This window comes from Aquarana catesbeiana, linkage group LG05 (assembly GCF_042186555.1).
Source record: "Aquarana catesbeiana isolate 2022-GZ linkage group LG05, ASM4218655v1, whole genome shotgun sequence".
In the NCBI taxonomy this organism is placed as follows: domain Eukaryota; kingdom Metazoa; phylum Chordata; class Amphibia; order Anura; family Ranidae; genus Aquarana; species Aquarana catesbeiana.
Window position 1 is genome coordinate 260,086,168 of NC_133328.1, and position 23,103 is coordinate 260,109,270.

Below are 23,103 nucleotides of genomic sequence, written 5' to 3' on the forward strand. Positions count from 1 at the left end.
GGAAAGTCTCAGCCAGGAGGTGGCCAGGCCAAGTAGTCTGCCCGATACCCAGGTCTCTCCCCTCCGCCTTCAAAGAAAAAGTGGCAGGAAGAGGAATAACCTGGAGGAGGCTGCAATTGGCCTATTTTGAAAGGCTACTGAGGCCCTCAGAACACCCCTCAGTGTGGAATAGGATTTTGCTGACCTAACAACATGCAAAATGCTGCAAATGGAGGAGGGCCAACGCCTCTTAGGTGAGTTTCTCATTTTAGAAGCACTAAATAAGGGGTCGAGGGGCCAACTCACAAACCAAAGCCACATTTGTGAGCTCACCCATGGTCCTCCTCCTCCTCCTCCTCCAGGTCCTCCTCCTCCTCCTCCAGGACCTACTCCTCCTCCTGCCAAGGAAGACCAGAGAGTGATGGCCCTGGGTTCAGTCTGGTCTGGCAAAAGATGCAGGCTCTTGTATGACCACAGCCTGGGGACATGTATGTCATCTGCTGCTGTTCATGAACTCTTGGACTTGGACTCTGGACCAGACTGTACTCCCTTATTTATGGACTCCTCAGGCCACCAATTTTGCAGTAAAATAATTGATGTGTGCCCTGGGGGCCAAGGGCTTCGCCAATTTATGCTGTTTCTCCAGTGTTGCCTCCCTCTTTGTTTGGTTATGACCCCTTAATAAAGGAATTTTTGTTTCAATTATACTCGCCTATGTGTGTTTTCCTTCAAAAAGGACAGTATGTTTGTGAGGAGGCAGGTACATTTCAAAAATACAATGTGAAATTAACAAGAGACACCAACACCAAACAATCTCCTTGAGATTAATAAATAATACAAGATAATAATGGTGTTGTGGTAAGTTGACACACAAAACACACCCAAAACTATTCTGTAGTAAAAAAAAATTAAAAAAAAAAAGACTTTAAAAAAATCCAAACGAAAAAAAAAATAATCTTAAAACATCCCAAAAAGATATTTTTTTCGTCAGATGTGACAAATAAAAACATATTGGTGAAATCTCGATAAATAATAAAGAAAGAAGTTTGTGAGAAGTCTGTGTGAATATGAGCAGCAAAACAACTTCATTCTTCTAGCATTATAAAGAATAAGAGAGTGCGCTGCATTAAACAATTTAAAACATTGCAGCATGATGAAAGTGCTATATCCATTCCGAACGCTAATTTTACCAGACCGAGCAGTTCCGTCTCGGAATTTATTCTGAGTATGCGTGGCACTTTGTGCGTCGGAATTGTCCACACACGGTCGGAATGGACGCGATCGGATTTTGTTGTCGGAAAATTTTATAGCCTGCTCTCAAACTTTGTGTGTCGGAAATTCTGATGGAAAAAGTCCGATGGAGCCCACACACAGTCGGAATTTCCGACAACAAGCTCGGATCGCACATTTTCCTTCGGAAAATCCGACCGTGTGTACAGGGCATAACTCATGACCCATTATCTATGAATGATTCACGTCACAGCGCACCAGGATTAATATTCATTTATGAACGCAAGTCACTTATTAACCTTAATAGAATACGGATATTTGTATTTTGTGGACTATTGATATATTGGACATTTGCTTAATCAATTGCTGTTGTGCACTGTTCTGATTGTTTTTTATTGTTTTTCATGATTTATGGTTTTACACCATGGATATTGTTTGCACTTTTGCACTTTAATATTTAGTTGTGGCACACACATATTTATCAATTTATAGCGCTGCACTTTTTTGCTATATATAGGTTTGCTGTTGTGCCATGTTCTTTGCATTTGGTTATGGTAGGTTTGATGGTGCTCCTAGGGATCATCAAAGATTTGGATATTTTTTTATAACCTAACCCTGACTTACTTCTCAACGACATTGTCCCCTTACTTGTTTGGAGAGTTCCTTGGTCTTCATGGCAGTGTTTAGTTAGTGGTGCCTCTTGCTTAGGTGTTGCAGCCTCTGGGGCCTTTCAAAAAGTTGTGTATATGTAATGATAGATCATGTGACACCTTGATTGCACACAGGTGGACATCATTTTACTAACTATGTGACTTCTGATGGTAATTGGTTGCACCAGAGCTTTTTATGGGCTTCATAGCAAAGGGGGTGAATACATACGCACATGCCAATTATCAGTTTTTTATTTCTGAAAAATATTTTTATGTATATATTTTTCTAATTTTACTTCACCAACTTAGAATATTGTGTTCTGATCCATCACATATAATTCAGATTAAAAAAAACATTGAACTAAAGGCTGTAATGTAACAAAAAAGCCAAGGGGGGGGGATACTTTTGCAAGGCACTGTATTTGCAAAGGATTGAGAAATTATTAGAAGACATTGAATAAGTTCCTGATAAAGAAGGACATTGAACACCCTTCTCCCCACCTCTGGACCCTCTGTGAGCCATCATTGTTACGTCTACAGTATATAGAAACAATGCAACGCTGTTGATGTTCTTTTGAGATTTGATGCTCTAGATTCTTTTTCTAGAATTTTTTTAAATTCAATAATGTGTGACAGATCTATTTTACTGTATTTTATTTAGCTTCAAACTGGGTTTAGGTATGTTTATGTATTCTCCATTTCACTGCAATTTATCTATTTTAAAAGGTGATTGCTGCTGCCAAGAAAGGTTTTCAAGCTGAAGGTTATGAATTAAACCCATGGTTAGTGTGGTATTCCCGATACAGAGCATGGAGAGAAGGTGTGAATGACAATGCCAAATTTCACATATCAGATATGTGGAAGGTAAGCAGAATATGCTACTGTATTTTAATAATATAATTAAATTGTTTGTTTGATTTCAGACAGTATACCATTTAAATCTAGTCCCTCCCTACATCTGAATTGGTTTATTATTGCTTTTTCATTTCTCTTGCATGGCTCAAAAGCATACAGTTAGAGATCAGTATAGTACAGAGATCAGATACCAATGTCTGCTTGACACCGGGAATTTACTCCACACCGCAGCCTGCATTTTAGTCCCATTTATAAAATGCAGGTCTACAGTGTGCCACAGAGTTCTCTCCATTAGAAGTTGAACTAAAGCCACTTATAACTGTTTTCAAAAAAAGCTGACATTAGAAGTATTCTTTAAGACCTCATTCACACGGACACACTAATGCGTACATCTGTGCAAAGGGACGTTTTTTTCCCACACTGAATGAACAGGTGTCCTCAGCCTGTCAGGACTTTTCAAGTGCATTTCCTTTTGAAACCTGATTTATATGGTGATTGGTCAATCTGGTTAAAGTCTTTAAGTTACAAGTTAATTAAGTGGTTGCAGTAAGTACCCAACCATTAAAAAAAAAAAAAATCTACAAATCTGTCATATGTACTAGTGCCTACATTTCAAAACATATGTGCTTTTCACATCATATCAGTTATTAATAAATAAGTAAATAAAATGTGCTCAAATCTAAAAAGCATTAATGTTGAAACTGACTGTGCCTTCTCATATCTACTAACTTCCTTCCATGCAATGTACTCCACTTGACTACACTGTATCGTGCCAATATGTGTTTCTTCCTCCTGCGTCTTTTCAACACCCAATCTCTGTGCAATTAAATCACTAGTTCTCTTGACCTGCTATTTTCTTTCACAAATGTTTTATTGAAGTTTAAACAAACATCAGGTATTAAAGTCAAGGTTGAAAATGTGAAGTCAGGCAGGGCTTATGAACTCAATAATACAGAGTTAAAAGTCAAAGTGCCAACATATAACAAATAGTGCTATTTAGACATATACACAAGCATAAAGCAAGACATTAGCCTAATAAAGTCCAGTGCAGATTAAACTATAGTGTCTTTTCCTTCATCCACAAGTAATGCTGAATGCATAAAGATGATATGCTGATCAGAATAGTGAAAATGTCTAACACTTCCCATACGGTGCTCCACCCAAAATAGACAATGTACTGGTGCCCGATCCAGTGGATACAGTGTTAACAAGGTATCAGGAATCCCGTGTGTACCCTTTGGACAGCATGAACTCACCAGAAGGGTTGGGCCCTCATGACAAAGGTCAAGCATGGTTTGTAGGAAATGGGATGTACTCCTCTGTGCCCCTAGACCTCCAAAGTTCCACTCAGGATGAGAAGAAGAAAAGAAAATACTCATACCATAAAACCTTTATTAAAATATATAAAAGCAAGCAATGCACTCACATTTGTTGGTGCCTACAAGATAGTCAGCAAGGCAGTCAGGGTCAATTTTGTGTAGAGATTGCAGCCGCTCCACATGTCACAGAAGCCAGCTCGCAATTCCGCCTAACACACAGTAACCCAGATGACATCAGAGCAATTCAGGTCTGTCCCAATGCGTTTTGCCCAATAGGCTTCCTCAGGAGGATAGCCCTGAACAACTACATCACCCTCTATAAATACACAGAGTAATTAACTCCTTAAGCACACAGTCTGCAAGGTAACAGAGAATACCAGCTCATTCTTGATACCTTGTTAACAGTGGATGGAGCACCAGTGAATTGTCACTTTTGGAGCACCGTGCGGGGAGTGTTGGACACTTTCACTATTCAGATCAGTATATATTCTTTATTTATGTGTTGAGCACAACTTGTGGATGAAGGAAAGGGCACTATAATTTAATCTGCACTGGACGTTATTGGGATAATGTCTTTTTTTTCTTTAAGGGCCCTTTCACACATGCACAATCGGGCGGACCTTATTGGACTCTCCATGCACCTCTATGGATCGACAGATGTCAGCTGTGACATGTCTGCTGACATCCGATGCTATCCGATTCATCAAATCCAGACGGATGGAAACCCTATTTTCCATCTGTCTGGGCGATCGGATAGAATCGGATAAAAACGGACAGGCGGATCTGTTTTCATCCGATCTCTCAATAGAGGACAGCGGGGCTCTGACAGGTCCTCAGAGATGGACCTGTCATCCACTTGCTCAGCGGAGATCAACTGGTTGATCCCTGCTAAGCAAGCAGAGTCCGTCAAATCGGATAGCCCCGTGTGAAAGGGGTCTTAAAGTTAAATTTTTAATGTGTATTTCAGCAAGACAGGAAATCTTACAAGAAGGAAATAATGGTACAAAACTCAGCGGTGCATCCAATAACACTGAACAATCAGAATCGATAACAGAATCAATGTTTGCAGGCACCCGCTGATGATCCAGCAGAGAGGCAGAATGGCGGTCTGCCTATATAAACAAGGCAGATCACCCTTCTGACAGGAGGGTAGGCATGGAACCTGTGTAACTGCAAAGCAGGGACATGGATCCATGTCATCTCCTAGTAAAAGCACCTCCCACACTGTAATAAAGCACAGGCTAGGCACACAGTTAATCCTCTTGATTGCCCCTGTTGTTAATCCCCTCCCAGCCAGTGTATTTAGTACAATGATAGTGTATATTATTAGCAATGAGCACTGGTCCCCAAAAAGTGTCAGTTAGTGTCCAAATGTCCGCCACAATGTCGCAGTCCCCCTAGAAGTCACTGATTGCCGCCATTACTAGTAATACATAAATAAAAATATCCCATAGTTTGTAGACACTATAATGTTTGTATATATTAATGAATCCGCGCTTAGGTATAGGCTAGGCTGCAGCCTCCCCTAAGGTGCCCCAAGGAGGAGCTCCAATAATGTGAAATGTATATATGTGAGTTGGGGGTGAATGGCGCTGCCTATGAACTGAAGAGTGATCTAGTGAATCACCCTTCACAGGTGAACGTGCACTGTGGTGAAATATCACAAATAATCTAAAACAGTGTTGTGTGCTCACAAGTTCCACCAGTTGTAATTATTGGAACTTATTATAACCTGGGTGAAATACCGTTGTGCATTTATCAATTTCCCACTACATGCATTACCACCAAGTTACCAACATCTACTATCAATGTTTATATTCCTAAAATGTCCTCTATTAGTTATGAGTGCAATCAGATGAAGTCCACCTCCATACAAAAGTTTATGACCGCACTTATAGGGCGTACACACGGTCGGACTTTGTTCGGACATTCCGACAACAAAATCCTTGGATTTTTTCCGACGGATGTTGGCTCAAACTTGTTTTGCCTACACACGGTCGCACAAAGTTGTCGGAATTTCCGATCGACAACCACGCGGTCACGTACACCACGTACGACAAGACTAGAAAAGGCCGGTTCAGAACCAAGCGCAGCACCCTTTGGGCTCCTTTTGCTAATCTCGTGTTAGTAAAAGTTTGGTGAGAGACGATTCGCACTTTTTCAGACTCGTGGCTTTCAGATCGTTTTCTGCCGTTCAGTTTGTGCTTGTGGGTTTGTATCTGCTCTTCAGTGCGTGCAGCAAGTTCTGCGTGACTTAGTCATTGTATTCTTGTTTGTTCGTTACTGGTTTTCAGGTCGCTCTTCACAGGCCTTGCTGTTCCTCAGTGCGTTCTGTTACTTCGTTCTGAGCAGCCGACCGTTTTCTAGCCATGTTTCGTATGCGTACTCCTCGTAGAGTTCGTGCTGTGCGGGGGCTTGGTTTTGCGGTCCTGACCTTGACACAAGTCCAGTCCATGAACAGGGTGGGGAGGAGTTCATGGACCAAGAATTGGTTGCTTCAGCGTGACCAGTTCTGTCATATGCCTTTGCTCCGTGAGATCCGTGACAATAATCCTGATGATTTCAGGAACTTTCTCAGGATGATGGACCCCGTATTTCACCGTTTGTTGGCTTCGCTGACCCCCTATATCAGCAGGCAGGATACCTGCATGAGGCAAGCCATCACTGCGGAGCAGAGGTTGGTCGCTACCCTGCGGTATTTGGCCACAGGGAGAAGCCTGCAGGACTTTAAGTTCTCAACAGGCATCTCCCCCCAGGCTCTTCTTTGTGGACATTTACTGCTTGTGTTTGTTTTAGCTGACCCTGACAGAAATGTGCGGAGTCCAGAAAATGTCGTGATTGTGTAACCTTATACAAAGCACTGTTGGCTGTTATTTACTAAATGCAAAGACACTTTTCACTACAAGTGCACTTGCAACTGCACTGAAACAGCACTTGTAGTGCAAAGAGGATTTGCCCTTAGGAAATTACCCCCATTTTCTCATAAAACAACAATTACATCACCCCAAAAGTGTTGTAGCGTTGAGACAATAATCCATACATTCTTGATGAACAATCTTTTTAATACCTGCACAATCACATGTGCATTTACCAAAGGTTTTTCTGACAAACCAACATGTTTGTTGTATAACAATTTTTGTGGTGTCATTATCCAAAATCAAAATGTCCATTTTATAGAAAACAGGCCTGTGTAAAACCCACAAGAAAAGACACAAATCTTGATCTTACAAAGTTCACATTTGGTAGGACTGGAAGGCAATATCAGACATGAGTATTTAGGAACTGTGTTTGATATTGCGTTCAGATGGGGGGAAATCACCCCAGGAAAAGCCAAATTTGGAAGATGCACACAAATTTCACAATGTCAACATGTGCTATCTGCCATCATGGGGGAACAAGGGACGTGTTTTGGGGGAGAAAGCCCTTCCTCTCAGCTACTTTGTTATTGAGGAAGGGGTTGCACCCCCAAAACGCGTCCATTGATCTCCCGTGATGGCAGATAGCACATGTTGACACACTGTGTGCATCCTCCAAATTTGGCTTTGTGAAAAATCACAAAACATTTCGCACATTGTAGCAGACAAAAGAAGAAAGTGATTTGGAGGGGTTTTAAACTCGCCCCAAAACATCAATGATGTTTTTATATTTTGGAATAACATCATTGATGTTTTGCTTGATGTTTTCCAATTGTAAATTACACCCCATGATCTCCCCGATCAGGATCTGGGCACTTTCGGATGTGAAAGGATCTTCATCCACAACCTCACGTTCACCTAAAAAGAGAGGAACCCCAAAATAAATTAGGTTTGCAAAAAAATGCCGCCATCCATCTCTTACGTGAGCCTGTGGTCGCAGACACTCACCTGTTGTGGTGACTAGTTCAGCCACGTCTTCATCCTCCTGCTCATCTTGTGTTGTTGGGATTTCCCCTTCTTCCAGGGGGGGGGCTCTGGTCTCCTCAGATGAGGGGTGTCCTCCGAGTCTTTTATCCCCTATGTAAAACAAAAATGGTATACTTAGCACACAGATATTTAATGTCAGAACTATAAAGATGAAACATTGCTTGGAAGTGGGGTACAATTATCTATTTTAGCAGAGTTCCAAGATGTAGCTTTTTTAGTGTCCTTTGTCAAGCTGCAATACTTTACCTGTTTGGTACAAGCTTCACAGATGGAGACCCCCCTATAGTATACACTGGAGCACCTGTGTGGCCCCCTAATAAAAATGGTGTTCTGGGGTCCCACGCTAGTGTTCCAGTGTCCAGATGTGAAACCAGCTGCTGAGTGTCCTCTCCTTACACACAATCTAGTTTGCATTTCATTCTAGTAACAAACCCATCTACACAACCCAATTCTTTGAAGCCAAGTATAGGGCATCAAAATGGTGGCCAAATGCATATGGCCTAAACAATGGTATTTTATCGTCCAAAATAAAAATGTGTGATCCGAACGAATAATGTGCCCATGAACATGAAAGTTGCCATTTTAAACTGTACAACAGTTCCTAAAAGCACATGGAGCAGCACGAACGTAATAAACACAAAAAGAATAGGAACACAGCACAAATACTTACTTTTTTGCAGCACTCTCCGGATCTTTCTGTACTGCTCATGTTCTCGTAATTTCAGGTCCGACCACCACTTCCTGAGCTGATCTTTCGATCGTCGTACCCCGAATTTCCGGTGCAGACTTCTGACCACTTTCGCCATTATCTTGGCCTTTCGGACATTGGGGTTGGGGTAAGGCCCATACTTTCCGTCATAGTCGGCCTTCTTCAGGATGTCCACCATTTCCAACATCTCCCCAAAGGACATATTTGAGTCCTTTAATCTCCTTCTGGATCGGGACGTTTCAGGCTCTGGCCTTTCCTCCCCCTCCTCCTCGTTGCTACAATTAGCACGATCCTGCTGTCTATCCGCCATGTGCTCTTCCCCCACTGCGCCGAACGAAAAGGGGCGGGGAATAGACTAGAAAGAACGTCAGGGGCGGGCAGAGTTATACGCATGCGCAGTGTGTATAAATCGTAACGCGCGCTTCTTACGTACGATCTGTGAGCGGAGGAAGGAGCATCGGAGACGCCGATCGTGCTAACGAAGGTAGGATCTAAACTTGGGCCTATACTGCTTCGAAATGGAAGCCTATATTGTAACAAGATTAGGGGAGTTTGGCCTGACATTAGGGTTTGTCTTGTGTTGTGTCTTGCAGAGAAAATGGATGGGTTCAACGACCACAATTTCCTGCCCCTGTTCATAGACAAATACAGGGAGCTGCCCTGTCTGTGGCAGGTCAGACACCCCCACTATAATCACAAACAGAAGAGGCAGGCAGTGCTGGAGAAACTGCTGGAGTTGGTGAAGCTGGTGGTCCCCACAGCAACCATCCCTTATTTAAAAGCTAAAATTGGTGGCCTGAGGAGCACGTATCTTAAGGAGCGCAAGAAGGTCACAGATTCCCAGAGGTCCGGAGCTGCAGCAGATGACGTTTATTTTCCCAGACTGTGGTACTATGAGAGACTGCGATTTCTGTCAGACCACACTGAAGTCAGGGAATCCCTCTCTACTCTTCCTTCCACACTTCCTTCCATACCAGCTGAGGCTTCTAATGTCCAACCTGGGCCTTCCAGCCAGGAAGAAGTGGAGGAGCCCAGCTGGAGTCAGGTATAGCATTCTTCTACAGATTTCTGGTCAATAAATAAATGATGTTTACTAGATGTTATTATTGATCACTAATTGATGATTGAAAAAAGTGTTTTACATATCAATAGACAGTAGTGGGCACCCAAAATTGGGACAAGAATGCAAAATGCTGGAGCGCAGCCAGACGAGCTTGAGAAAGGAGCGCGCACCTCGTGTATTCCCTTGGTGCGCATGCTCAGAACGCGTCGCTTTACGGCAGCACAGTCACTTCACTGAACTCTGCACTCCAGCCCTCTCTGTGACCGTCCGACTGTGCTCCAAGCCTCGCTTTGGATTCCGCCCGAATACCGGAAGTCTCCTGTGGAACAGGACGCCCGCTGCATGGACAAACAGAACACACCACCATCCTGATTGCAGAGACTGAATGTGACTACACTGGACTCCCCTGTGCCTGATAACAGATACCTACATGTGACTGTTTTAAAGCATTTTGCTATTAAATTTTAAACAGTCTTACTAAGAGGCGCCTGTCACGTTGTCTTTTCTTTTTACATATTTGGAGTGGCTTCAACTCCCTTCAAAAGGCTGCCCTATCAATACAGACTGTACATCTCACACAGAGCTGTTTATGCTCAAAGGACTATTATATGAACTTGCATTGCTTATACTATAACCTGCGCTGCTACTGATTGTTGTTTTCTTCTATATCATCCTCCGAAAACCAGAGCATCCAGGCCCTCAAGGGACAATCTCTGATATCCTGTTTTTGCTGGGTCGGGGGGTAGTGCTTTCCTTCTTTATGCCCCAAACAGTGTGTCCTCAGATAGAAAAGAGATGGGCTCCAATAGTGTAATTCCAGATAATACTTTTATTAAAAAATCTAATTTCTTAAAAACAAATTTCTTTAGATAAATGGGTGGTAAACATCAACCCGAATCCTGCGTTCCAGCGCCCGGAGCCTCGCTAAACTGGAAGTGATGTGTGTGCATAGATCTGGCTTACACGTTTCATCATAGGACGTCGTCTGAGGTGGTGCCATCCTGGTACACCTCACGTCATTTATGGAGAGCGGCCATGCAGGATCCACCCCCTGTTGATTAATTGCGAGTGGGCAATAGGAATAGGTTACACTAAACCCATTACATTGATGTTTAAAGCGAGCACTATTGATCCATATAGTTACAATGCTTTAACACTCAGAATTACATTAGAATCCTATCATATCCCTTGGGGTCAGTTGCTAGATAATATCCTGCATCACTGCTCACCCGTTACACTCCTGATATTAGCAAATAAAACAGACATACCGGTTCTCTGATGAATTCCTCCAATACACATGTTAGGATCCACCATCTGGGATCTCTATTGCGTGTTCAGGGCTATTGATCCCGGCTCCCTGGGGGTGATACCCCCACTCCCCTCCACCTCCCCCCCCCCTTTTTTTTTCTCTCTCTTATCTTTTCCTTCTTCTCCATTTATCCTTCTAAACCAAAAAACAAAAAGCGATGGGCACAGGAGCATATATGTACCCTGTATTAGACTTCAGTTGGTGGTGTGAACATGATTGATGGGTCCCCTTCACTCATATTAAATTGTTTTGTATGGTTGTGCTTATTGCACTCTTTATCATTTCTATGCAATGCAAAGTTGTCTCTATATTTGTATCTGTGTCACATCTTTAGATTAAAAATGTAAAAAAAACAGACATACATTTCAGACAGAGTATATAGGCTATTTCAGCCCCGATTTTTAAAAAAACATAACATTAGGTTATCATTCGCTATCCAAAAACATCAATACTGCAAGTCGCACTGACTTCAAAGTAGTCCCTTTACTATCTCTTGATCCGACTTTGATGGGAGTTGAAATCCATAGACCTTAAGTTTACACAGGCATTCCCTGAAATCGCGTCAAAATTTCGTCCAAGAAATCGCGGTAAAATCATGTGACTTTCAAGTCACATCAGTATGAAAGGGGCCTAAGCGATGTTGTGATAAACTTGGCAGGCTGCCTGTTTTTTTTTTGGGGGGGGGGGGGGGTTGACAGCTGTCAGCAGTGAGCAGAGAACTCTGCATTGAATCGGGAAAATGCTGTGTTAAGATTATGAGGGGGGTAGATTCTTTAACGATTGATCGTTCAGCTCTAATGGAAAGCTTTGATATTTTTTCATAAGAAGTACATAAATGATATATTGGTACATAGGGGAGGAAGCTGGAATTTAGAGGAAAAAAAGGTGAACAAAGGGGAACTTAGCCTTTCAACTCGGGTGGCCAGACCATTTTGCAATTTTTCCCTTACAGCTTGTAAAATACCCCTCAAACCCTAAATTTTCTGAAAACACATGACCTGTAGAATAAAAACAAGGCTCTTCTGATTTTTGAGGCCCCGCAATATTTGCGCAAATGTTTATAAAAACAATATTTTTGCTAAAGATACACTAAAATCGTTATTGGCAGATACAAACACAACAAATTTGACATAATTTCTGCTAAATTCCTACTAAATATAAAAGCTTAACTTGTATTGAGTTATTAAAAAACAAACAAACATACATTTTTAACTTTAAACTTTTTGTGAAATGGTGAAAATCAAATGTATGTAAATTTCCACTTATAGCTTTGAGCCCATGTTCACACTGAGCTGCGGGAATGAAGCCGTGCGAGTTCAGCTGAACTCGCAGGATTTCACTCCCGTATGTCAGTCCCGATTTCGGCTGCAATTTCACAGACATCTGTGCGGGTTTCTGCACAGATGTCAATGTAAATCGCAGCCCAAAATCACAAAAAGTAAATCGCAGAAACTACTTTTTGAAATCGGTGCAGCGCCGCAGATGCGGCGTCGCACCGATTGGGACGGTGCCAATTGACTGCAATTGCCACCGATTTGACATGCGATTTGACATGTCAAAACGCTCCAGTGTGAACCAGGGCTCAGAGTTTGTAAAAGACTCCCCAAACCATTTTCTAAAAACACATGACCAGTAGAATAAAAAAGAAGGTGCTTCTGATTTTTTTAGGCCACACAGTAGTTGCACAAATCACTAGTTTCACTAAAAGCACTAAAATCCTTATTTGCACACATAACCATAACATAACTTAAATTCCTTCTAAGGCCTCACGCAATGGGGTGTGCTAAAGTGTACAGCCATATAGGGCCTTGTATACTCACATGGAGATGCACAAGGTGTTCCGTGCATTCCTATGCAGGCAGTCCTATATATGTCAATTGGGACGCAGTAGCTGCAAGGACAGATCTGACATCAGTGTGGGTGTAGATGCATGGCCCCAAACACAGACAGTGTGAGATCAGGGACATGCACCCACATGGATTTCAAGTTGGGAGAAGTGGCTGTGTCTATGGAGCTGCTGTGTCCCAATTGAAATGGATGGGACTGCATGCACTGAACACCTGTGCATTTGCATGCAACCGCTGTGCCCAGTTGACATCAATGGTATGGGAGGGTAGTTGAACAGATCTTGATAAGTTTATGAAGAAGCATAATGCAAATACTAAAAATATCACTTTGACATGGAATGTTAGCTTGGAGCGGATGGTTTTCTTGGATTTAGAGATCACAATGGAGGACCATCTTTTCCGTATGTGTAATTACCTTAAGCCTACTGACCGAAATTCATATATACCACTAGAGAGCTGCCACCACAGATTGTGGTTATGTAATATTCCTAGGGGTCGATTCATAAGGCTGCGGTGAAATTGTACATCGGAGCCTGACTTCCTTATGCAATCACATGAATTGTCATCCAGGTTCCAACAAAAAGGTTATAAGAAAATCTCTCTGAATCAAGAAATAGAGAAAACCAGGTTAACCCTTTTGATGCCAAGTACGTATACCATACGGATCTACAGAAGTGCCCGCAGGTGGCCAAGTCAGTACGGCATACGGACCTCCTTTCTCCCTCTCCTATAAGCTTATGGCACTTCATTGACCATAAGCTTATATGAGAATTGTTCAGCAGACTCTGCTAAAACTCTAAACTCTAAAACTGCCCCCCACTCTCTTCTATTCTCTTAACCTCCCTTCTTACCCCCCAGCACTAAATTACCCTCTTCCCCCTGATCGGACCCTCCCCTGCAAACCCGCTCCCTGCAGCCACCATAATTAGCCGCCTCTTCTACTCTCGCTTCAGGTGCTGCATGGGGCTTGGGGGGTCCAGATGTGTCCCCCCAGCCAGTCAGATCACCCCCCCAACTGCCCCTGCAGAGGGCGCATGCAGCGATCACTACTGATCGTGCTGTATGCACACTGACAGCTGATATATTGTAACCACGAGTGTTACAATGTATCAGACTGTCATTTTCTGAATGAATGGAATCTCCATACAGATTCCCATTCATTCAAATAAAGCGCTACAGAGAAAAGGGACTATCTTCAGTCCCTTTCTCTGTCTCAAAAAAAAAGAGATATGGGGGTCTGTTTAGACCTCTGATATCTCACCAAAGACCCCCCCCCCCCCCCCAATAAAAAAAAATGACTGTTAAGAAAAGTAAAATAAAAAAATTAAAACCACAAACATAGTAAGACCCCCCAGGTCCGCCCGCACTCACCCCTCCATAGTAACGTTCCCCCCTCCTCCGTACTCACCCCTCCACGGATATCTCAGCTTCTCCTCCCGGCCAACCCGATCCATCCTGATTGGCCAGGAGGAGAAGCCGGAAGACGATAGCGAATATTAATTTGCTATTGTCACAAGTGGGTGGGTTCGAGGTGCAATGCTCTGCGCCCTGAGCCCAACCTTTTTCAAGCCAATTACAGCCTCATGCTCAAAAATGCTCTAAGGAGAGTGGTTTGAACAGCGCAGAAAATTGTAGGGTGTGAATTTGTTTCTCTAGAAGAAATATATGATACTCAATGCCTTTGTAGAGCAGGAAAAATAGTGAGAGACCGGACTCATCCGGGTTGTCATTTCTTTGAATTAAAACATATAACATAGATTGATGCGCTCTGATACAATGATTTTAGGGGATTCTGACCACTATATAATTGATAGCAGCTTGATATCATTGTCAATCTAACAATTTTTATTTAATTAATTGCACGTGCATTCACATACATTTGATTTACACTTATTTGATTGTATATGTCACGCTAGAACATTATTGCGCTTGGTGTTTTTGTTTATTTACATTTCTTTGAATTAATGCTATCTGGGAGACGTTTTAGGGTGATTAAAACAAGGACAAATAGATTTAAAGAGAGCTTCTTTCCCAGGGCTGTTAAGGCTATTAATGCAGGAATGAAATGAAAGAGATTACATAGTTTTGTCCAATCTTATGCCCTGTACAATCAGTGTACAGGGCATAAGTCTTTTCCAGATACACTATTTAGCCAAAAGTATTGGGACACCTGCCTTTACACACACATGAACTTTAATGGCAGCCCAGTCTTAGGCCGTAGGGTTAAAATATGATTTGGCCCACCCTTTGCAGCTAGAACAGCTTCTGGGAAGGCTGTCCACAAGGTTTAGTGCGTCTATGGGAATGTTTGATCATTCTTCCAGAAGTGCATTTGTGAGGCCAGGCACTGATGTTGGATGAGAAGGCCTGGCTCGCAGTCTCTGCTCTAATTCAGCCAAAGGGTGTTCTATCGGGTTGAGGTCAGGACTCTGTGCAGGCCAGTCAAGTTTCTCCACCCCCAACTCCCTCATCCATGTCTTTATGGACCTTGCTTTGTGCACTGGTGTACAGTCATGTTGGAACAGGAAGGGGCTTTCCCCAAATTGTTCCCACAAAGTTGGGAGCATGAAATTGTCCAAAATGTCTTGGTATGCTGACGCCTTAAGAGTTCCCTTCACTGGAACTAAGAGGCCAAGCCCAACCCCTGAAAAACAACCCCACATCATAATCCCCCCTCCACCAAATATTTTGGACCAGTGCACAAAGCAAGGTCCATAAAGACATGGATGAGTGATTTTGGGGTGGAGGAACTTGACTGGCCTGGACAGAGTCCTGACCTCAACACAACAGAACACCTGGGGGATGAATTAGAGCGGAGACTGTAGGTCAGTCCTTCTCGTCCAACATCAGTGCCTGACCTCACAAATGCACTTGGAAGAATGGTCAAACATTCCCATAGACGGAAACAATGCTTTTATCATTGGATGTGAACAAAGCGTTTGACACCCTGTTGTGGCCTTACCTTGTGTCAGTACTCCGGCATTATCTGGCTTGAATGGAGGAGAAGATTTGGATGCCGCACACTGGATGTAGTCAAAAAACTTCACTTTATTGAAAAAATGGGATCATCAAAACAACAAGACTATCATGCAGAAAGTACAGGTAAGCTGACGCGTTTCGCACTCAGGACTGAGTGCTTACTCATAGCTAACAAATATTAAAAAGACAAACTCTTATATAGCTCAATGGAGTATCACATGATTGCCCAATTAGATGGTCATTGAGTCTCAGCTGGAAGCCAATTTAATGAGGTCTCGGCATCTACTGGCTATTTGGTGTGTTAACTGATTGAGAAATGTTTTCAAAACCGTGACATGTAAATAGATGACAAAGAATGTGAAAAAAGATGTGTATATGTACATGTGTAGACAAAAAATATATATGTGTGTGTATATATATATATAGTGAATCCTATCAATAAACGTGTATATAATAATGAATGTACTTCTATAACGTGTATATATGAAAGGTGATAAGTATCAAAAAAAAGGGGTTACTATTAAGTGAAAGGAAAAAATGTGTAAAAAATATTTCTCATTAAAAAAAGAGAAAATATATTGATAAAAATCTTCAGACAACGTGCAAAGTAAATGTGAAGAGTGAATGTAATGAAACTATATGTGAACAAAATATATAAATATGATGAGACTCTCTATAATATGCCGGTGAAGTGGATGAAGCTCTCTATAATGAGCCGGAATAATACAGGTGAAATATAGAGCAATGTGACCTGAAATAATGCGTGATATGCCCGCGGTTGATAACAAGGTACATATAGGGCCCTATAATAATAAAAATAAACTATGGGATTCAAAGACATAAAATCACGCTGATAAAGGTTGCCCTGATCTGGTCAAATGGCAGTGATATATGCAGGGTCCCAGTAGACTGACTTGTAACGTAATGATTCTAAATGATGAGCCTGGCCGAGAGCAGGGTGTGTGTAGAATTTCAAGGATGAAGCAGCGGTGTTCAAAGTAATAGAACGCCGCTAGTCTGTGTCACACTAAATGTCTAGATGGAATTATAGTGATGGTAATAAAGTTGGTAGAGGTCTCGGCCAGTCACCCAAGTTTAAGGGATCACAAAAAGGGACAAATGAAAAACAAGTAAGATACTATAGGCTGGGATACGAAGACATAAAATCACGCTGATCAGGGTAGCCCTGATCTGGTCAAATGGCAGTGATATATGCAGGGTCCCAGTAGACTGACTTGTAGCGTAGTGATTCTAAATGTTAAAATATGTTAGTTTGTGATCCGTCTCGGGTGGCTCATATAAAAGCATGTCTCAGTATATGTGTGTCAGCAAATGCCAAGACCTCCAAACAAAACATATTGGAATAATACATCTTATGAATCCACTAATACAATACTCATATATTAACACCGGCAAGTGAAACAGATGAAAACGGGCATATAATGATCGACGTGAATCCAATCTATGAAGACGATGAGAAGAAATGTTATAATGCTGCATTCTAAAGAGAAACAACTATATGTATGTTCATATTGCAACATTACACTCACAAAATAAGCACTAAACACAAAATTTTTATTATTATAGGGCCCTATATGTACCTTGTTATCAACCGCGGGCATATCACGCATTATTTCAGGTCACATTGCTCTATATTTCACCTGTATTATTCCGGCTCATTATAGAGAGCTTCATCCACTTCACCGGCATATTATAGAGAGTCTCATCATATTTATATATTTTGTTCACATATAGTTTCATTACATTCACTCTTCACATTTACTTTGCACGTTGTCTGAATATTTTTATCAATATATTTTCTCTTTTTTTAATGAGAAATATATTTTTTACACATTTTTTCCTTTCACTTAATAGTAACCCCTTTTTTTTGATACTTATCACCTTTCATATATACACGTTATAGAAGTACATTCATTATTATATACACGTTTATTGATAGGATTCACTATATATATATACACACACATATATATTTTTTGTCTACACATGTACATATACACATCTTTTTTCACATTCTTTGTCATCTATTTACATGTCACGGTTTTGAAAACATTTCTCAATCAGTTAACACACCAAATAGCCAGTAGATGCCGAGACCTCATTAAATTGGCTTCCAGCTGAGACTCAATGACCATCTAATTGGGCAATCATGTGATACTCCATTGAGCTATATAAGAGTTTGTCTTTTTAATATTTGTTAGCTATGAGTAAGCACTCAGTCCTGAGTGCGAAACGCGTCAGCTTACCTGTACTTTCTGCATGATAGTCTTGTTGTTTTGATGATCCCATTTTTTCAATAAAGTGAAGTTTTTTGACTACATCCAGTGTGCGGCATCCAAATCTTCTCCTCCATTCAAGCCTGCTTTGCCTAGCATTCAGCCAGCACCTGGAGCTCTTCTGCTCTGAAACTTCTACTTACACCTGGGTCAGTGTCAGCCTGAGCGGTGGAAACACTTTCTTTGCTTGTCTGCATCTAAAGACTCCGGCATTATCTGTTTGGTAGTTCCTTTTTGAGTTGGTTGACGGCATTATACGACGCCCCCCCAGGCCAAAATTAGATATTATAGATTTGAATCATCTCTCTTCCTTATCCGGAGGGGTACTCGGCAGGGATGTCCACTTTCGCCACTCCTTTTTGTCCTGGCCCTGGAGCCTTTGGCTGAGACAATCCTTTCACACCCAGATGTAAAGGGTATTGAAGTTGCTGGGTCTGCTCACAAGATCTCGTTATTTGCAGACGACATTCTGCTAACCCAGACCATGCCTAGAGTTTCCCTGTCTAATTTATTATCCCTTTAAAGTACTTTTGCGTCCATTTCAGGTCTACATGTTAACCCTAATAAGTCTAAGGCTATGTCAGTGAATCTTTCTCCTCCCGAATTATTCGCCTTGAAAGAGTCTTTTCCTTTTCAGTGGCTTCCCTCTTTGCCTTATTTAGGGGGTTCGACTTACCCCTAAATATGACGGGCTATATCAGGCTAATTCCCCCCCCCCCCTTTAGGAAACTGACAGATATGCTCTCTTCCTGGTCTCACCTCCCATTATCCTGGTTGGGCAGGATTGCTGCGGTACGTATGTCTTATCTTCCGAAATTACTATATTATTTCAGGGTACTGCCGGTCTCGATTCCTTCACATATGTTACATATTCATCAAAGTAAACTTTTGACATTTATACGGGGCTCGGTTCGCCCCTGAATCAACAAACGGGTCTTAAACACCCGGAGGATTAATGGGGGACTTTCGGTTCCCAATTTACAGGCATACTATGCTGCTATAGACCTGGTGGACTCCCATCCTATTCCTCTGTCATCATTACCCTGGCTCCCTCCTATACATCGCCCGACTAGACTCGGACCATGCTTGACCCATTCTCTCCACCTGTGGGACGCTATAAAATTTTCTGCAGGTTTAATATCCCCTCATTTACCTCTACTTAGCCTTATACACTGTCCGCTATTTCCTCCCGGCTGCGACAATCCTAAGCATGGTTTCACGGATATTCATTCTCTGTTCACTCCCATGAGAATATTGACTTTTGAATCTCTTAGGTCTTCCCATGATATTCCTCTACGAGAACATTACAGCTATCTACAAATTAAGCACTTCCTCCACCAACTGATAAAATCCCAACCTACCCCATATACTTTGACCCCTTCCGAAAGCATATGTAGGGCACGACTCCATTCCCCAGAAATAATTTCTTTGCTCTATTCCTCAATCATTTCCTATAGGAGACCCCCAGTACACTTCTATCATTTACAATGGGAGAAGGATTTAGGAAGGCAAATAGATCCAGTGGATTGGCAGATCATGACGATAAACCGCTCCAAAAGTTCTAAAAATGTCCTTATATTGTAAAATGCCTATAAGGTGTTCTATAGATGGTACTATACACCTGCTAGGTTGGCCCGTTTTATTCCAGCCTAATCTCCTCTTTGCTTTCGGGGCTGCTCACAAGACAGAACAATGGCTCATATTTGGTGGACATGTCCCACGGTCTGCAGATTGTGGGTCAGGTTCTGTACTTTTCTTCACAACATACTTCACACTAACCTTAAAAGAGACCCCTATGAAGCCCTTCTTTGTAAACTGATCCCAGAACTGCTCCGACATGAGCGCCTACTGGCCCTACACCTTTTCACTGCCACTAAGCTGACCATTGCGAGAGCCTGGAAGTCCCCAGTGCTTAGTTTCGAAGAAGTCAAGCATCGCATGAACGATATCATGATCAACGAGAAATCAATAGCTCTCGCTTCAGACACCCACAGTAAATTTCTCAGGGTATGGCAGCCATGGATAACGTACTCCCAAACTTCCAGGTTTGACAATAGACTTCCCTCAATTTAAAGGACTCCTGCTGCACTCCCCGCTGGACTCTTCTCTTCTCTCCCCTTTTCCTCTTTACTCTTTTTCCTTTTTCCCTTTCTATTTCTTTCACTTTTCTTTCTTATTTCTTTTTTACGCTTCAGTTTTTGTTATATTATAATTATATATTTTTTTTGTACAAAATGGTTACAATGGTTTCACACCACCATTGATGTATAGTACATTGGCATATATAGGCAGCCTCTCTATTTTTTGATTGTACTGTGTTGTACTGAACTCATTTATCTGATCTGCCTTGGTCGTATTTCACCATGCACCATAATCTGGAGCTCCGAGTGCTCCAACATAAGGACTTTAACTAACCTTACATGGTTCTGGTGATGTTTCTAATGTTCTAATCGCATCCCTCAGCTGGGATATTTTTCTGTATGCTGCGTTTAAAGTAACCATCTAATTGTTAACGCAACCTGTTGAATTTAATTGTTTTGCAAATAAAATACTTTGTAAAAGAAACATTCCCATAGACACACTCCTAAACCTTGTGGACAGCCTTCCCAAAAGAGTTGAAGCTGTTATAGCTGCAAAGGGTGGGCCAAATGAGTTTTGAACTCAATACTAATACTGGGATGCCATTACAGTTCATGTGCGTTTAAAGGCAGGCGTCCCAATACTTAGGCCAATATATTGTATATTGCTTGTGACACTGAGCATGGCTATGGACTTAGGGCTGGTTCACACCACAGAGATGCAGAGAACATGTGTGAGGCTGCCTGGTGGATAAGTGGGTAGCAGTTCTGTCTAGCAGCACCTGGGATTTTGGTTCAATTCTCCAACATGCTAATGCTTGTGTTGAAGTTTATATGTTCTCCCTGTGTGGGTTTCTCACCACAATCCAAAGACATAATGGCATTTTATTTGTCTCCTGTAGAAATAGGTTCTAATGTAAGAAAGTTACTTTTGGACTTTAGATTGGAAGCTCATTACAGCAATGGACTGATGTTAATGTTTGTTAGCACTAATCATGCCCAGGGACTTGGACATTTAAAATTTTAGGGTTGACACTGCACAGGTACATATGTTTAGAAAACTGTTGCTTTTTTTATGTGGATGCAAATGGACTTCGATCTTTGGCCTGTAGTTGGAGATTTGATGCACATAGCCAAGGGCTAACACAGTTGCGAATAGTATTATGTGTTCCTGCTCATCAGGTGCAATCACTTTAGACATACATGAAGAGATAAATTGAAAGATACTGGTGGGCGTGTACTTCTATTGGGCGTGTCAGTGTGCTAACAATACAACCTCTCTTATATAAAGGCCTGCAGTAGGGGGAGTTCGTTTGGCCTGAGAAGGTCAGGTTTTTTGCTGTGATTTGTGGGGGAGAAGGAATGATATTGTGCCTATTGACAAATGCCCAACTAGGGATATTTGGTGAAATTTTTGTGCATTTTTTCAAACAAAAGTAGGTTTATGTGGCCATGCTGTCAATGTTGTGTGTGTATTGTTCCTGTCTGAACATGCAAACATCGTTTGGAAGCATCTGCTGACCTTCTACTCTTTTTGATCTCGTTGTTTAATCGTGTACTCCGAAATGCAGCTTCCAGCAGAACATGGTCACCAATGTATGTATGTGTGGATTGTGGGCCGGTGATGGGTGTTTTGAATAAGTCTTTTTTAATATTATGTTGGAATGCTTTGTAAGACTAATGACTGTTAAATACAGTCAGGTCCATAAATATTGGGACATGGACACAATTCTAATCTTTTTGGCTCTATACACCACCACAATGGATTTGAAATGAAACTAACAAGATGTGCTTTAATTGCAGACTTTCAGCTTTAGTTCAAGGGTATTTACATCCAAATCAGGTGAACGGTGTAGGAATTACAACAGTTTGTATATGTGCCTCCCACTTTTTAAGGGGCCAAAAGTAATGGAACAATTGGCTGCTCAGCTGTTCCATGGCCAGGTGTGTGTTATTCCCTCATTATCCCATTTACAAGAAGTAGATAAAAGGTCCAGAGTTCATTTCAAGTGTGCTATTTGCATTTGGAATCTGTTGCTGTCAACTCTCAATATGAGATCCAAAGAGCTGTCACTATCAGTGAAGCAAGCCATCATTAGGCTGAAAAAACAAAACAAACCCATTAGAGAGATAGCAAAAACATTAGGTGTGGCCAAATCAACTATTTGGAACATCCTTAAAAAGAAAGAACGCACCGGTGAGCTCAGCAACACCAACACCCGGAAGACCACGGAAAACAACTGGGGCGAATGACCGAAGAATTCTTTCCCTGGTGAAGAAAACACCCTTCACAACAGTTGGCCAGATCAAGAACACTCTCCAGGAGGTAGGTGTATGTGTATCAAAGTCAACAATCAAGAGAAGACTTCACCAGAGTGAATACAGAGGGTTCACCACAAAATGTAAACCATTGGTGAGCCTCAAAAACAGGAAGGCCAGATTAGAGTTTGCCAAACAACATCTAAAAAAGCCTTCACAGTTCTGGAACAAAATCCCATGGACAGATGAGACCAAGATCAACTTGTATCAGAGTAATGGGAAGAGAAGAGTATGGAGAATGAAAGGAACTGCTCATGCCCCTGTTTTTCACCGTCTGTTGGCTTTGCTGTCCCCTTATATTAGCAGGCTTGCCATCACTCCCGAGCAGAGGCTAGTTGCCACGTTGCGATACTTGGCGACTGGGAGAAGTCTACAGGACCTCAAGTTCTCTACAGGCATCTCCGCCCAGGCTCTGGGGATCATTATCCCAGAGACCTGGTCTGCCATCATTCAGGTCCTGCAGAAGGACTATATTAGGGTAAGCTTTCTCCTTTAACATCACATTCTATGTATTTAATGTCTGCTAATGTATTGTATTTCTTTCATCATTCCTGTCAGAAATCATGA

General features: G+C 41.9%; 1 protein-coding gene across 6 annotated transcripts in view; it reads left to right on the forward strand.

Annotated features, from left to right (window-relative positions):
* The window catches only part of ATPSCKMT (ATP synthase c subunit lysine N-methyltransferase), a 341,459-nt gene that overhangs the window by 222,959 nt on the left and 95,397 nt on the right, over positions 1-23,103 (forward strand). For 5 of the 6 annotated variants that reach the window (XM_073630732.1, XM_073630734.1, XM_073630733.1 and 2 more), the window contains one exon: positions 2,586-2,723. The exons of the other annotated variant lie outside the window; for it this stretch is intronic. In XM_073630732.1, coding sequence (XP_073486833.1) covers positions 2,586-2,723 — 138 coding nt within the window. The remainder of the gene's footprint in view (positions 1-2,585; positions 2,724-23,103) is intronic. 6 annotated transcript variants of the gene reach the window in all.